Genomic DNA, 15,306 nt, shown 5'->3' with positions numbered 1-15,306 from the left:
TAAAATGGAGTCATCGTCGTGAAACGACTCACTGTCGAGATGGTGATGATATTTATTATAATGCTCAATCGAATAGGCAGGACACTTTAAAAATATAATTTCAGCCGATGAGTTCACAACTAGAATTTTTTCTTTCAAGTTACCTAGTTTATTTAGCACATCGGGTACTGAAATTTCTGTATTGATGGAAATGTATCTTCCGGTCTTTCTTGTTAACTCACAAGTTCCCAGCCAAATTAAAATCAATGGGTTGTCTAGACCTGTAATTTTCTGTCTTAGATCCTGGTATAAAACCGCATCATCAATTTTCGCCCCGCCCTTATACACAATATCCACTATACGTTCCAGCGGCTGAACAACATCTTTTAAGTAACGACCTTTACTGTCTGTTAACAGAACAGCTTTCCTTCTTTGAACACGATCAAAGAAAACTTCATCTTCAAAACGATCCAATTGCTTCTGTAAATTGCTGAGGGACATTTTTGTACACGATGTTCCTATACCACGTGATAAAGTTTCCCGCCTTTAATCAATAAACTGTAACAATGTAAAATAATACACCTCGTCAAAATTGACCGTTGAAAAAAATATTATCAACTGAAAATTAGCTGTTAATCATCATTTAAAATAACTCGTCTCCTTTTGTCAAGTTTTTTTGATAGTTGAATCATTTTCGGCTGAAACTGTCCAGGATTGCGGGGATTTTCGCTGAACTGAAAATCAAGAAACGCCTTAGGATTGCGACCAACTGTAAATGCAAACAGCTTATCATTTTGTAGGAATGAAATTAATTCTTTGACATTTTCATCGCGGTTACCACTCCTACGTCTATGTCTGTACAATTCGTTTTCCACCACTTGTGAATCGAACACGGTATCTAAAGCCTCTCCAAGTGGCCCAATTATCTGACTACAACGTTGTATGGTTGCATTAGTGTACTGCCCTTTTGCACAACTCAGCAATTCTTTAAACAGTCTATTCAATATCTCATTCATGAAATCCATCGGCAAATTCCGCCCTATGCCACCACCGTAATTCACTGTCCGATTGTGGATGATATCCTCCCGTAACTTCTCCGGTAGCCAGCCATGTACTGATGCCAGTAATCTATGCGCCAGAATAAGATATTTTGGATGTTTTGAGGCAAAGCAATGAACAAGATCTAATTTCCAATGTGTAATCATTGCATTGCCATCTGCTTCCCGTACTGCATCTCGTCTACACAATAAATTCAAACCAAGCCAGGCCATTAAACGACTATAGTTATAAATATGATCCGAAACTTGTTCTGGTTTGTCAACACTTTTCTTTCCTCGCTTTCTTGCCTCTCTTAGCTGTTTTACAGGCATCATGACAAAACCAGTCGCGTTTTGGAACATTTTCAGGATTGATATGGACACATTTCATATGATACCATTCTCTGTTTGTACAAGCAGATCCAGCCGCACAACCTATCATCGGCTCGTCATTTCCCAAGTTTTGTCTGCAATGGCAAAACGCGTACAAATTAGTACGGTTTCTACATTCATCACTGCAGTGCCAGTTTTCGGGTAGGTTGTTCGGATCGATATCTGCACACATGTAATGGAAAACTTCTCCATGTGTACAGTTTGTTCCTGCAGAGCATGCAATTGTGTCGTCGTCCAAATCTTCTCCACAACAAAATACGGGTGGTCCAGTCCCATCGTCCACTGTGAGAGCATTGGTGTTCAGTGTATGCCATAATCTTTGAACGACAGTGCTACATACATCCGTAAAGTACTGACTACGTTGTTCAAAGTCATCATTAACAAGCGTGGTCTCAATATTTGCAGGCTCACTATCTGCATCTTCCATTTCCGTAATTTGCATTGTTAATAAGCAAACAAAACCCTCCGTGGCTAGACACATCAATTCCCAGGCATGAGTTAAATTATCGGAAACGTCGGATTTTACTGTTCTGAAGTTAAATAAATTTTTCAAATGGACTAACGTGCCTCTATCTGCTGCACTAGATCCTTTAAACAATAAATCATAATAATCCTGAAGGAGCAGCATTTCCTTGTGGAATTCTTGTGCTGAAGGTTTGCATCCTTCCAATCTATCCCAGGGATTAAGATCGTTAGCCCTCGCCCTGTGGGCATCATTTCCCCTCTCGCAACTAAGCCCATCACCAAAAACAGCTGTCGTGTAAGGGTTTCCGGCTATTGATGGAACATATCGTTGAAGATTTTCATATATAGTTATGGCACCTTGTGTTGAAGATGGGTTAACATCAAACACGCCCAAGTTTACGAACACACTTCTATGAGCAGACTCTGCAGAATGGCCATGAACAACGTGTGGTATAATGCAATCGCTAAAATTATCACTAGACCATTTTAAATGACGTCCTATGATACGACCAACAATAATTTCCATTCTGTTTTTGGCGTTTTTAAAATCTGTTTGACTGGGAAAGAAAATTTCATGCGGCAATTCTATGGCTTTTTTTACTGTATCGTCAAACTGCCATGGTAGATTTGTAGTCGTAACACGATTTACAGCCATGTAACCAAGTGCCATATTGATATACTTGTTGGTGGGTGTCGTGATGTTACTTTTTTACCAACGTTATCCCAACACATTGTGAAACCTGGTTGCAACTAAGGATTGGTTTCTGATCGAATTGACACATCATGTATGGATTCGTTATCTGATGCTTCGGTAATATCATCATTTTTATCATCTTTATAATCTTCATCATTATCCTCGACCTCTGTAATATCGCTCTCACTTTCTTCAGATCCATCCTCATTTGGTTCTCTATACTCATAAGAGATTGTATCATCCGAGTCAAATGGTTCATTAATTTCGTCTTCGATGTTTGGCACCGTAACTGCTACAGCATTCGACACGTCAATGTCTTCCTCCATGACGGTCATGTTTAATATGTCATTGACATTTGTGAGCTGTTCTTCGATTTCTCTTTTGCAAGATGTTGCAGCCGAATCAAACTCGCGTCTGATATTATCTATAGCGGCAAGGGTTGCCCCATATCCCTTACAGATCCCCATTTTTGACATTTGTTTGATAGTATTTCGCTTGAGGTTTCCCCGCCAAAACTGGATAGATACTAGCGTAGGAATAAAGGAAGCCTTTATTGGAGCCTTAGCATGAAGGAGATATGCAACTGCTGTTCCTATTTTCGGTTTTAAGTTGACTGTTTTTCCTTTGCACAACGTAGCTTCTTCAGACTTCCGTGTTATAGCACTTCTTAATACGTTGTATGTAAGTGGTGCTGATTTCTCAAAGTCGGACAAGGTCTGGGTCCAGCTGAAAGCTGTTATAGATGGAATATCTGCCTTCATACAAAGTGGGAAAGTTGTTTTAGGTTTTAAAACATTCTTTATTTCTTTACGCACAACTCCACTGACAAACCGCATAAATTGTCTTTTCGCCCCCTTAGTCGACTCATACAATCCTTTTATGGCTCTACCATACTGCCTCGCACGCACAAATCCTATTATGGAATCCCATTTTGAGCTCCTCGTGGCTTTTTTCTGGAACAATGATTTCTTGGCTTTTTTGGCCTAGAAAGAAAAAGTTTTGGGCATTGAGAAATCTTACGCAAAAAGATGAATTTTTATTCTTTTACAGCCGATTACATTAGGTGTGTAGGTAAAGGTAATATTTGTTTCTTGCTTTCTACCTTAAACGTGAAGTCATTATTTGGATAATTAGTAAGTCAACTACCATCCTTTAAGAGTAGACTAGTCCGACAGATAACCGGTTTATTTGTCTGTAGGACCATCTACTTCGAAAAGAGGGTAGTATACCATTACCTTTACCTACACACTTAATGCAATCGGCTGTAATATAAAACACATTTCATTGGAGAGAGAGAGATAATTTCATATATATATAAGGATAAAAAAAATACCTTCAACGGGGTACTTGTAAATCTTGGTTTCTTTACTGTGGAAGACTGTTTTATTCCATCTGAGCCACGCTTCCCTCCAATGTAGGAATTGGCCTGAGTATTTCCCCAAAGTTCATGTAAAGATGATTTATATCGTACAGTGTCATGAAGATTTGACCAGCATGATGGACACAAAAATTGATCTTGACGTTTGTTAGATACAGGAGTAAACGGAACACCCGTTAATGCTGACAACTCTTCTCTTGCTACTCCACCAGAGGTTGTTGGCTTTTCCAAAGAAAACCTAAAGTATCCTTTATTGTCATGTCGTTTTTCAAATTCTCGATCACAGTTAGAACACGTGGCCATGATGGTACATCTACTAGAATCATGTGACGTGAAAAGCGCGCTAAAAAGTCGAGATGGATGCCGAAAGTGTACGCACAAACTTCAATGAGATTAAATCTAGTTACAATATAAATTTTGAGCTGAAAGAAGAGCAAAATTGAGGTGGCTGTAGCAGCCTTACAGAAGAAGAATGTTGTGTGTCTGCTTCCAACAGGTTTTGGAAAGACAATGTGCATGGTGTTGCCAGTCATTTTACAAATGGACAAAAATCCTATAACTCTTGTTATTTCCCCGTTATCGTCTTTGATAGACGATCAGATGTCAACCCTGGAAAATTGGAACATCAAGTGTGCAAAAATTACATCTCGCTTAGACATGCAAACAGACGTTATAAGGGGCATTTCTAATGGAGAATATAATTTAATATTCTCTTCACCCGAATCTGTACTGAAACCATTCTGGAAGAAGGTCTTCCTTGGAAGTATTTGGCAGTCTCGTTTGTGTATGATATGTGTGGACGAAGCACACTGCATTTCTGAATGGGGGGAAGATTTTCGGACAGACTATCAATCATTGCATGAACTTAGAAGTTTTTTCAGTGCACCCGTAATGGCACTGACAGCAACCTCCACACAGAAAGTTAAGGATGACATCATGGAAACGTTGCAGTTGACAGATGCTGACACAGATATTATTTTCAAGTCACCGGATAGACCAAACATCTTCATTGAAATAAGGAAAAGAGACAGTAATGATTTTGAAATTTCACTAAAATGGCTTATTGATTATATCAGGGAAAACGGAGTAAATTCCAAGAAAATCGTGGTTTACTGTAGGTCAATTGATAGGGTGTCCTATTTATTCTTGTGTTTAAAAGACAACCTTCAATTACATGCTTATGCAAATCAGGAGAAAAAGGCAAGTAACCTGCTTGTGGAAATGTTCCATAAGAGTACATCGGAAGACTCAGAACGCACCCTGAAAGAGTTTAAACGGGAAGATAGCAGAATCCGATGTTTAATTGCTACTGTCGCATTAGGTATGGTACTGGACATCAGGGACATAGACCTTGTTATTCATATAGGATGTCCGAAATCAGTGTTGTCCAATTGGCAAGAAGCTGGCAGATGCGCAAGGGATGGCAGAGATGGATTCAGTTTAGTTTTATATGATAACTTTATTTTGTCGCTCAAAACCACCGCGGCAAATGTATACGTGATATCATAAAAAACACCAGCACTTGTATCAGACGTCAAATTGTAAATTCATTGACCGTAGACAACTTCAAAGAAGACACATTAGATACTAAGAAATGCGAAGGATGCGATTTGCAGCAGTGCCGGTGTCCTGCCTGTAAATGTTGTGCAGAGTGTTAAAAAAAACTTTACTTGTCAAGAAAGGAGCAAATTTAGTGTTGAAGAGTTTCTACAAACACCGAGAGATTAAAATTGCCGATTTTTTCTCAACTGTCTTCTCTAACAACTTGCTTATATTCTTTGTAACAACTCGATTTTTACAATGCAAATGTTGCTTCGCCAGCTATTATTTATTTCTATTGATACATGCACGATAACGTTTGGTGAATGAGAATTGGCTCGCTCACCCCGGTGTATGAACTCGTATTCTGAAATAAAGGAGTAGGGGCATTAAGGCCCAATTTTGGCCCAAGAAAATAAAATGTTTGATAACTATTTCAAATTGGCACATAATGTTTAGAAATGCATAGGGTCAAGAAATATAAATGAAAAACATTAAGATTTTTATCTGATGACGTCACAATTACGTCATAATGTATACTATTTTTATTGTGACATTAAAAACACCTCAAATATGTTTTAATATAAAAAGAAATTTAATAGTTTATATTTCTGCATTTTAGTTATAAATAAAGAAATATTAAAGAATGCAATAATTACATTGAATACTTAAATAATTTGAATAAGAAACTATGTTAAGGATAGAAAATAAAGTCGGATCTAAGAGAAGAAAAGAACGTGTAAATAGTATTTCATAAAACGCTAGTTGTTAGATAAAATAAGAAGACATGTAAATAAGTTTGGATTTGTTAGATAGTAGACAAAGCCATTTGTAAATAGTATTACGTAAACTTTTAGCACAAATTATAGTTTTTAACAAGAAAATAGGAAAAGAATAGCTTGCTAGACACTTAGGAAATTAAATCTTTGTATAAGATAAATCAAATAAATCTTGTGTAGATACGCTAATCCTAGCGAACAAAGAAAATGTTCTCATTCTTTGTCTTCATGTAATAAGCGAGATAATCCGTTTTAAGGGTGACGCTAAAGATAATTGAGAAATGAAAGACAGATAGAAATCCGGTCAGTGTCCAGTTATTGACCAATAAAAGATTAATAAGGGAGGTCACTAAATTTCAATTAAGAAGTTGATTGGAGAAAATAGCAGAAGTTCGTAATTCCAAAGATCATGTGACTAAAAATTTGAAATAACCAAAGTAAAGGTTTAGCGTCATTCGATCTTTGGAGTTACAAAAATAAAGACTTATTTTAAGAAGAACTTCTGTTTATTTTAGGTGAGTTGATATTGATTTTATAAATTCGTTATAAGTAATATTTTACTTAATATAAGAAAGGAACATTTGTTTAAATTAAATTGCAAAATAAGTAAATGCAAATTGAATGCTAAAGATCTAATATGTATATGATGCCAAATTGATTTATGAAGAAAATCTTAATTAATTTTATATTGTTAACTTATATAAAATATATCTAAGAATTGAAGTATTTATTAAGTCTTATTTAAAGATTAAAGATGATGAATAATATACTTTAATAAATTAATGGTATTCATTGATACCGGAATGTTACTTAGGTTATAGGTTTATATTTAGATTGTATCATTCAAGGGAGATAACTCATATTTACTAAATTTAGAACATGCCGTCTTTAGTATTTGGAAACAAAGTTTTTAGGCTTAAATATTTATTGTTATACTTAATAAGTCTTCTTAATAGTGACAACAGAGATGTGGGAAACTATGGAAAAGAGGTATTTCGTTTGTATCTTTTAAAGTAGAATATTAATTGTAAAAATTATATTTAACAAGAAAGGTTTTTGTACTGATGAATATGTATGTATTGCATTTTAGCAGGTCTCACACACAATATACTTTAATTGCTGTTTTATAGAATTAATTCGAAGTTAAACAATTTAAGGAAAGATGATATATTAGCAAATAAAACCTTTGAGCTAGATCCCCCCCTTTTTGAATATATTATAGAAATACAGAGTTAGTCCCCCTGAATAGTTATTTTCATTTAAATGTCTAATTTGTGTGAGACTGCAATAATATTATGATTGGCATATTATTATGATTGATTATTGTTTAATAAATTGTATGTATATAACATTCGATCTTTGGAGTTACAAAAATAAAGACTCATTTTAAGAAGAACTTCTGTTTATTTTAGAAAGCTGAAAAACATCCCCCCAATCAGCATAATATTTTCACAAAAACGATGAAAATACAGAATTTATGCAGTTTTCTATCTTTATTTCCGTTGAGGAAACATAGTGCGCAGCCGAGAAACAAAAAAAAAATTTAACAGAAGCTTTATTATAACTATTGGCATAATCTCACCAAATATAAAGTTGTTTCTTGAGTGCGCACATACTTTTTCAATCTAAAATATACTTCAAATTTGATGAAAAAACAAGGAAAATCACGAAATTTAACAAAATATGCTAATTAAGTCATGATTTGTTGCCATGGTAACTTGTTCGATGTCAAATTTGTTTTGTTTTTCTTAGTACCTTATTACTTAGTCAAGTTTTCAGTAGTTTAAGAATATGTATGATAACTTTTAAATTTGCAGTAATTTTTGGGCCAAATAAGGGCCTTATTGCCCCTACTCCTTTATCGCCCCGCTCTTACAACTAGAAATTTATTGCGGCTGATGTTTTACAATTGGACAAGAGAACTTTCGGTGAATGAGAATTGGCTCGCTCACTGTTGTGTGAACTAGTATTTTGAAGGACATGTATCACCAGCTCTCACAACATACTAGATTTCACCGACGATTGACTGACTAGCCTACAAGAATTATTGGGTACGAACTATTAATGATAAGATATACCTACAATTTATGTTTAAACATATTTTTAACTAATCTGTTGATACATTATGACTGTATTTTGGACATTATTCCTTTCAACTGTAAACAATGTACTTATACTTTTTTTTTCTTGGGGTGGGCATTTCATCAAGTTTAAGAAAAAAATAGAACCCATATTTTCTATTACTTATGTTTTGGCCAATTGTTCTCTATTCTGTAAACCCCAATTGTATTCTCTCCGCCTTTAATGTATAGATCAATTGCATGACACTATTACAGTAATTGGTCGTGTTTTCGTACGTTGTACTATACTGATTATAGATAATATCGTCAAATTCGTTTCATTCACGAAATCCATAAAATTATGAATCGGCGCAAATATTTGAAATAAAATGGCGAGAAGAAAATTGTTTGCCAACTGAGGATAAAAGTGATGGATTAGTAACATTATTTCAAACTATTTATGCGGTAAGAAGTTACTTTCATTCATATTTAGGTTGTTCCTAATAATTTTATTTGTTTTGGCAGTGGATTATTAATTTCAATTTTTGCTACGAGAAAATGGATGGATGTGATAAGACTCTGGGGTTCAACATTGATAGTAAAAAAAACGTTGAATGTAAATGATATGAACCTCCAGAGTCTTATATTATAGGACTAAAAAGAACCCCATCAACGGATACATTGACTCAGCCGTCAACAAACAAACAACAAACCGTCAGTAACCAAGAGCAAGGTGATTCAAATACATATTTTTTGTAGGCATGAACAAAAAAAATCACAAAGAAAGGTTTAAGAAGGAAACAGGAAGACCATGGTTGTCAAGTGACAAAAAATAACAATTTGATGAGCCGTACGTGGTGTGAACAGCAATGAAACACTGCAAAGCTTGAGACTTTGAAATCGCATGAAACCAGTAATACCCATATAAAGAACAGGGATATTTTAAAATACTTTATTGAAAAAGCTCTTTACGCCCATATGGGCCAATGGCTTAAAAAATGATACATAATAAAGTTTGCATATATAAAGCAATGAAAATTAACAATGCAGACACTTTGAACTATAATCCTTGCCTTTCTTTCAATCAATATATATATCTATACAAGAGATTTGAATCATGTTAAGGAATCCGTGCCCTCAGTCTTAGTAATTTTTTTAAAAGGAGGCTAATTTGCATGTGTCAAGTTTTGTTTCAGGATATGTTTTAATTTAAGCTTGGATATCCAAAGCAGCTCGTGGTTTAGAATCAAGCCACGAAGTGAGTTGAATCACTCAACATAGCTGTAATGAATAAATTGTCTTTATTGTATAGAAATGTCAATGCTTTGTCTTTGGCTGGTAGACCCTTTTCTGATTTTGAGTGGATGTCTAAACTAGAGCAAATGAAAGGCTTAGATGTTGGGAAAGCCTACCTGAACAGACTGTATTGCTTAAGTCTAGATGAACACAATCAAAGAAATTATTCACAAGGCCAAATCAGATGGAAGCATGGATGCAAGTATAACAGAAATTGTACCAGAGGATTGTTCTGGTTATATAGAATTATCTTTGTTAGTCTTGATCTGCAGTATTATTATACAACATGATTTACAATATAATAATTATGTAAAAAAGTGGGATAATGCTGGCATATCTTTATAATGGCATAATGCGTCTTTTTTCTCAAAAGACTAGTATATTATCATGTTACAGGTATATTCAACTTACTTAATTTACAACTTCTAGACTAGTGCATACTCCTTGTTTGTAATGTGGTGTTCGTCTTGGGGAAAGACTATTTCCCTTGAAAGGACCCGAACTGGACTTTATATATATATAAGAAGGACTCAGACTTAAGTACTGTAATTACCTATTACTCGGGCGTTGTAAGCTGTGTCTTCGTTATGCGTCTAACTTCGTTGACCATGAGATGAAGAGGGCGCTGCATGCGTGCGCAAGCTCCGACATCCGCTGTATCCAACCAGAAGCCCATTGGTGTCCATCGTCTACCCCTGGCAGGGAGAATGGTATCAGTTATCTACTCCTAACAGGGATAACCCGGGGCCTAGGGTAAAGATATAACACCCCCTCCTTCCTAAAAAGGAGGAATTATAAGTTCCGACAAAGGCCTGACAACTGAAGACGCCCCTTATCCATAAAATTCAAACTACTCAGTTAATTGACCTAACCAACGAATGGGTTATTTCTAAAATCCACCCCCCTGTTCCCTGGCTATTGGGTCTCTATTTAAATTTTATCTTTTCCCTAAAAACATGGCATATAAAGAATAAATCACTGAACTATTTGCCTTAGACAACTAAAAAAAATAAAATTTCTCAATGTCCGTTACTCGGAGCTACAACTCAGAATTCTTGATCACATATCTCTTAAAAACACAAAAAAACTAAATCTACTTCAAATAATCAAAATTTACAAAGATCTCTATTTCTGCCAGTTCAATAATCTCCCCTCGAATTTCCAATTAATCTAAACTACCTGCTATTCTACTAAATCCCCCTTTAAAATTAAGCACCAGTTCCAGCATGGAACAAAAAGTGAAAACCATGACCATAAAAAACAACGTATACACCAATACCGTTCTTCAATATGGCGATATGTAAAAATGTATAAAAGTCACTTCCCTGATGGCCCATTTGAGTATGACAGTGAGTTCTGCCATGGCTGGCAACAACTTCATTATCACAGATCTTGTCAGTTCAGCTCCCAGGTAGGTCAGCACGACCTCCTGGTCTTCCAGGTCGAACAAGTCCCTAGCCTGAGCCACAGCACTAGCGACAGACGTCACTGCTACTAACTTTCTAGTGCTGTGGAACACTAGAACCACCAAGGATTCACTCGGGTTGATTGCCACTGGTGGTGTGACCCTCTTTTCTTCCTCCTTCTGGGTTGCTGACTGCACTGTTTGGGTAACTGGTGGAACAGCTACAGGTCTAGATCTTGCCTGAACAGTAGTCTCCTGCACTGGCACACTGGTTGTTGACTGAGCCACGACGGGCTCTGCCACCCGGTAAAATATGGAGCTTGCCTGACACAGGAGGTCATAAACTGGACCGTTATTTCCCTGGTACTTATCTAGAGCGACACATGCTCTGTGTGCTGGGTTCAGGTACCGAAGCACACTAAGTATCACCCTCCAATACAGGATTACTACCGGGCTGGTGATAGGATGTAGGGAATAAACACTGTACTTCTGCCAATTCATTTCCAGACAAACTGCCCTCAGGGGTGGCATGTCCACGCCTTGAATTTTGCAATCCCTGGGGATGGCTGCTCTCTATTGCAGCCAGGAGACAAACTCAGTTTATGTTATATCTTTTCGGCCAGTGAGCCACCTGGCCAACAGGATCACCATATGGCCCCTGAACTGGTGGAAGCCTTGGTTGGACATCACCTCTCTGCTAAAACTTGACTGAAACATTAGGGACACATGATCCCCCAATGCATGCTCCCGCAAGTGCCTCGTCATCACTGGGCATCTAGGAAGTGGACAAGCGACGTCCCTGACACTCACCTCCAAGGTCCTCTCCTTATACCCACTTATTGGGCCTGTCCAAACCTGAGACTCCTTGCCCTTCTATGTGTCAGGTATCTCCCTCTTGAAACCCATGGGGTCTGTGCTGGCAGGCACTGAAGCTGACTGCTTCTCACTGTGTGCTGTAGGCACTTCCGTCTCATCTGGAGTGACCAGTGTCTCTTCAGAGGTGGCAAGTGTCTCCATACCATTTACAAGAACAGGTACCTCCTGTTCTCCTGATACACTTACCTCTGGGTCAGCTGCTACCGGAGCTGACTGTTCCACAGCCTCGACCACCAGGTCCTGTGGCACATCCTCTTTTGTCCCCTCTGGAGCACATTGCTTTGGAACAGGCCCCTCCTGTCCCTTTGGTACACTGACTTCTTATATTGCTGGTACTTTCAGCAATACTGTAGGCTTCACCTCAACAGGTCCTTTCTGGGCAGGTACCTCCCTCCTGTTGGTGGCCGTGTTGTTAAATAACACTGTTCTAACCTTTCTTTGGCATCTATGTCGCTTAAAGTGACAACACAGCTTTTTTTCTATCAATTGAATGGATTTAACACTCTAATTTTATTTGTTTTTCAAGTTCCTTTATTATTTCGTCGTGTGTTATCCCCTTAAAACCTTAAAACCACGAATATAGAAATGAACCGATAGTGTTCTTTGTATATTGGCCATTTTAATACACTGGTGAGTTGAATTCAGATGTCGCACAGAAAAAATGTCAAAAGAATCTAACTATCTCCTGACTAAACAAGAATGTGTCCACAGTACACGGATGCCCCACACGAACTATCATTTTCTGTGTTTAGTGGACCGTGAGATTGGAATAAATTCTCTAATTAGGCATTAAAATTAGAAAGATCATATCATAGGGCACATGTATACTAAGTTTCAAGTTGATTGGACTTCAACTTCATTAAAAACTACCTTGACCAAAAACTGTAACCTGAAGCGGGACAGACGGAAGAATAAACGGACGGACGAACGAACAGAAGAACGGACGCACAGACCAGAAACATAATTGACTACAAAAACAGGCCACACATAGCAAAATCCTCTATGCATACGAAAATCCAAAAAAAAAGGACTCTAAGACTGTTTTACAACAGAAAATTGAAAATTTTTCGGAGCACAAAATTACACTCACTTATGGAGATAAAATTTTTGCATCATTTATTAATATTACTTTTACTTATTGATCTTGGCATACTTTGAAAGACAAAACTACTTTATTCATTAATACTACTTTTTCTGTTAAGTCTGTTTTTCATGATATAAATTTGACGTGACTCTGTACTTATGTATCCCGTATTCTTTGAACCACACAATTATTCTATTTATTATTATTCCTTTTACTGTTAAGTCTGTTTTTTGTTATATCTACTTTTTTTTTTAACAACATATTAATTAAATATTTATTTGAAATATTGGCTTGTTACAATATCCTTCAGGAGTCCAAGCTCCTCCTGATGTTCCCTGTTACAATCGACTAATCACTCAGGGTAGTGAATAGTTTACGTGACTCTGTATTTATGAATGCCGTCATACTTTGAACGACAAAATTAATTTATGTCTACCTGTGCGAATTTCAAACGCGCAATTTTACACCAGTAATGAATACATTCCATCCTTTACGGGTACTCATTATATAGATTAATAAAATCGTATAAGATAAGCCAAATGAGGATGTTAAATTTGATGTATGCCTTTTAGTGCTTCTTCGTTACATTTGTTGTTTTTATAGTGATTAAGATGATAACACAATGTTGACTGCTGTACCCCTTTTTTTTTTTACAGTTTTACTCTTTGAGTATGTTTGTTTTGTTCACGCATCGTGGACAATATAATGGAACTTGATGCAACTGTCATACAAGTGAGGGGTTTACACCACAGTTTCACACCGAAATGGATGGAAAACAAATTTATCAGTAAAAAAGTCACAACCAATAACGTCAAAAGGACAAAAGAGTGCATTATTATAACTGTCTTTTCTGACCGTTTTTTTGCTATTCGCGATAGGCAGTTAGTAGCGTTAACAAAATCAGTTGTTTGAATTTCTAGTAAAAATATGTTTCATTCACTTGATCAAAAGGAGATCTTTCAAACTCAGATCCACTGTCTTCTTCGTCTAACTGAAAGTATATACATTTCAAAACATATCGATTGTGTGTAATGTCAAATTTACGTGTAACCGAAAGCATTGCTGATATTACCATGATTACCATTTGGAAAGTAAAAAGAAAAGATAAGTCCGGAGCGTTTTAAAATAAACTTATTCAATGTCCTCCAAACGTAATAATATGTTATAGTAATGTTAACCAGCATTCGAAGAATAAACAAAATTGCTTTCATTCTCATGGAAACAATGCAAAACTATAAAAATGTTCTGAACCATTAAAGTAGCATTTTCTCTCGTACAATAGAAAGTCGAACCCGGATATACTTTGATGTTATGTTCCGTCTCATGGACACAAGAGAAACCTGTCATTAAAATGGTGAAAATGGTGAACATCGGAACAGCAAAAATAACAAAATTTCAAATTGCTCTAAACTTAGTTTGGAATTTCCACAATAGTTGCCCTGAAAACTGCAAAAACCTGTATGAAAAATTTCTAAATCTCCAAATGTTTTTAAAAGTTACAGAATGATGTTTAGTTGGGAATATGCGTGCACTCACTGCTAAAAAATCGTAGAAATGGTGACAACTGCTATTAGTGTCCGTAATTATTCTCATAAACGACTGGACCTATTCTAATGTTACTTTGTGATAACCATATTCTCATATATGTAGATTATTTGTACACTATTTTACTTTTAAAGTATGTGTTGTTTTAACGTATCATTACCAGTATTAAAGGTGTGTTTGGTCTGACGTATTACATCGATCTATTGAGTGTGTGTCGAATGCTTTCCACAGTTTAACTCTCCAACTGCCTAAAAAAAACATTCCATTGTCCTTGGAAATCTTAATCAGATCGAATTCTTTCCCAGAAAGACACGGGAATACCTTCGTGATTTTTTTTTATTGATTTTTGTTTACTTGCTGATCTTCTCACTCTGGTGATTTGTTTCCTTGTATAGCAGAGTAACATGTTGAAGACAAAATTTTAAACAATCCGTTTATATTGATTGGTTGTTGGTTGCTTTACAAGCACAAAAAGGCTATATCGCGGCGAGAGCTTATTCGAAAATTTTTACAATTCAAAGCATATTTTAAAAATAAGACAAACTATATACTAAAATTCTAGACTAAAGCAAATTGATTATTTAAAAATAAAAGTCAACAGTAAGATAACGTGATAAAAATTAAAAACGACTTGAATATAATAACATTTTCATATTCTATAATACATTCCAATTTCTATTAAAAATGCAACAATATTTGTTAATGGAACATTATTAAATAAATCATACATATTATTGACACTGAAGTCAATACAATTTATTAAAACATGTTTAATA

At 36.0% G+C, this 15,306-nt stretch overlaps 2 protein-coding genes across 2 annotated transcripts in view; one reads left to right on the top strand and one right to left on the bottom strand.

Moving 5' to 3' along the window:
• The first annotated feature begins 4,456 nt into the window (after window positions 1-4,456).
• Window positions 4,457-5,455, top strand: LOC134698122 (uncharacterized). The gene has a single exon (XM_063560412.1). The coding sequence runs from the start codon at window positions 4,457-4,459 to the stop codon at window positions 5,453-5,455; it is 999 nt and encodes a 332-aa protein (XP_063416482.1).
• Window positions 5,456-11,898: 6,443 nt separating this feature from the next.
• The window catches only part of LOC134698121 (uncharacterized), a 28,929-nt gene continuing 25,521 nt past the window's right edge, over window positions 11,899-15,306 (bottom strand). Inside the window, exon 6 of the mRNA XM_063560411.1 lies at window positions 11,899-12,218. Within this exon, the coding sequence (XP_063416481.1) occupies window positions 11,899-12,218 (320 nt within the window). The remainder of the gene's footprint in view (window positions 12,219-15,306) is intronic.

Source organism: Mytilus trossulus, chromosome 14 (genome assembly GCF_036588685.1).
Source record: "Mytilus trossulus isolate FHL-02 chromosome 14, PNRI_Mtr1.1.1.hap1, whole genome shotgun sequence".
In the NCBI taxonomy this organism is placed as follows: domain Eukaryota; kingdom Metazoa; phylum Mollusca; class Bivalvia; order Mytilida; family Mytilidae; genus Mytilus; species Mytilus trossulus.
This window is presented reverse-complemented; position numbering and strand designations above follow the sequence as displayed.

Coding starts and splice junctions, on each gene's coding strand:
- LOC134698122 (XM_063560412.1), top strand. CDS start 4,457: ATGTGCATGGTGTTGCCAGTCATTTTACAAATGGACAAAAATCCTATA.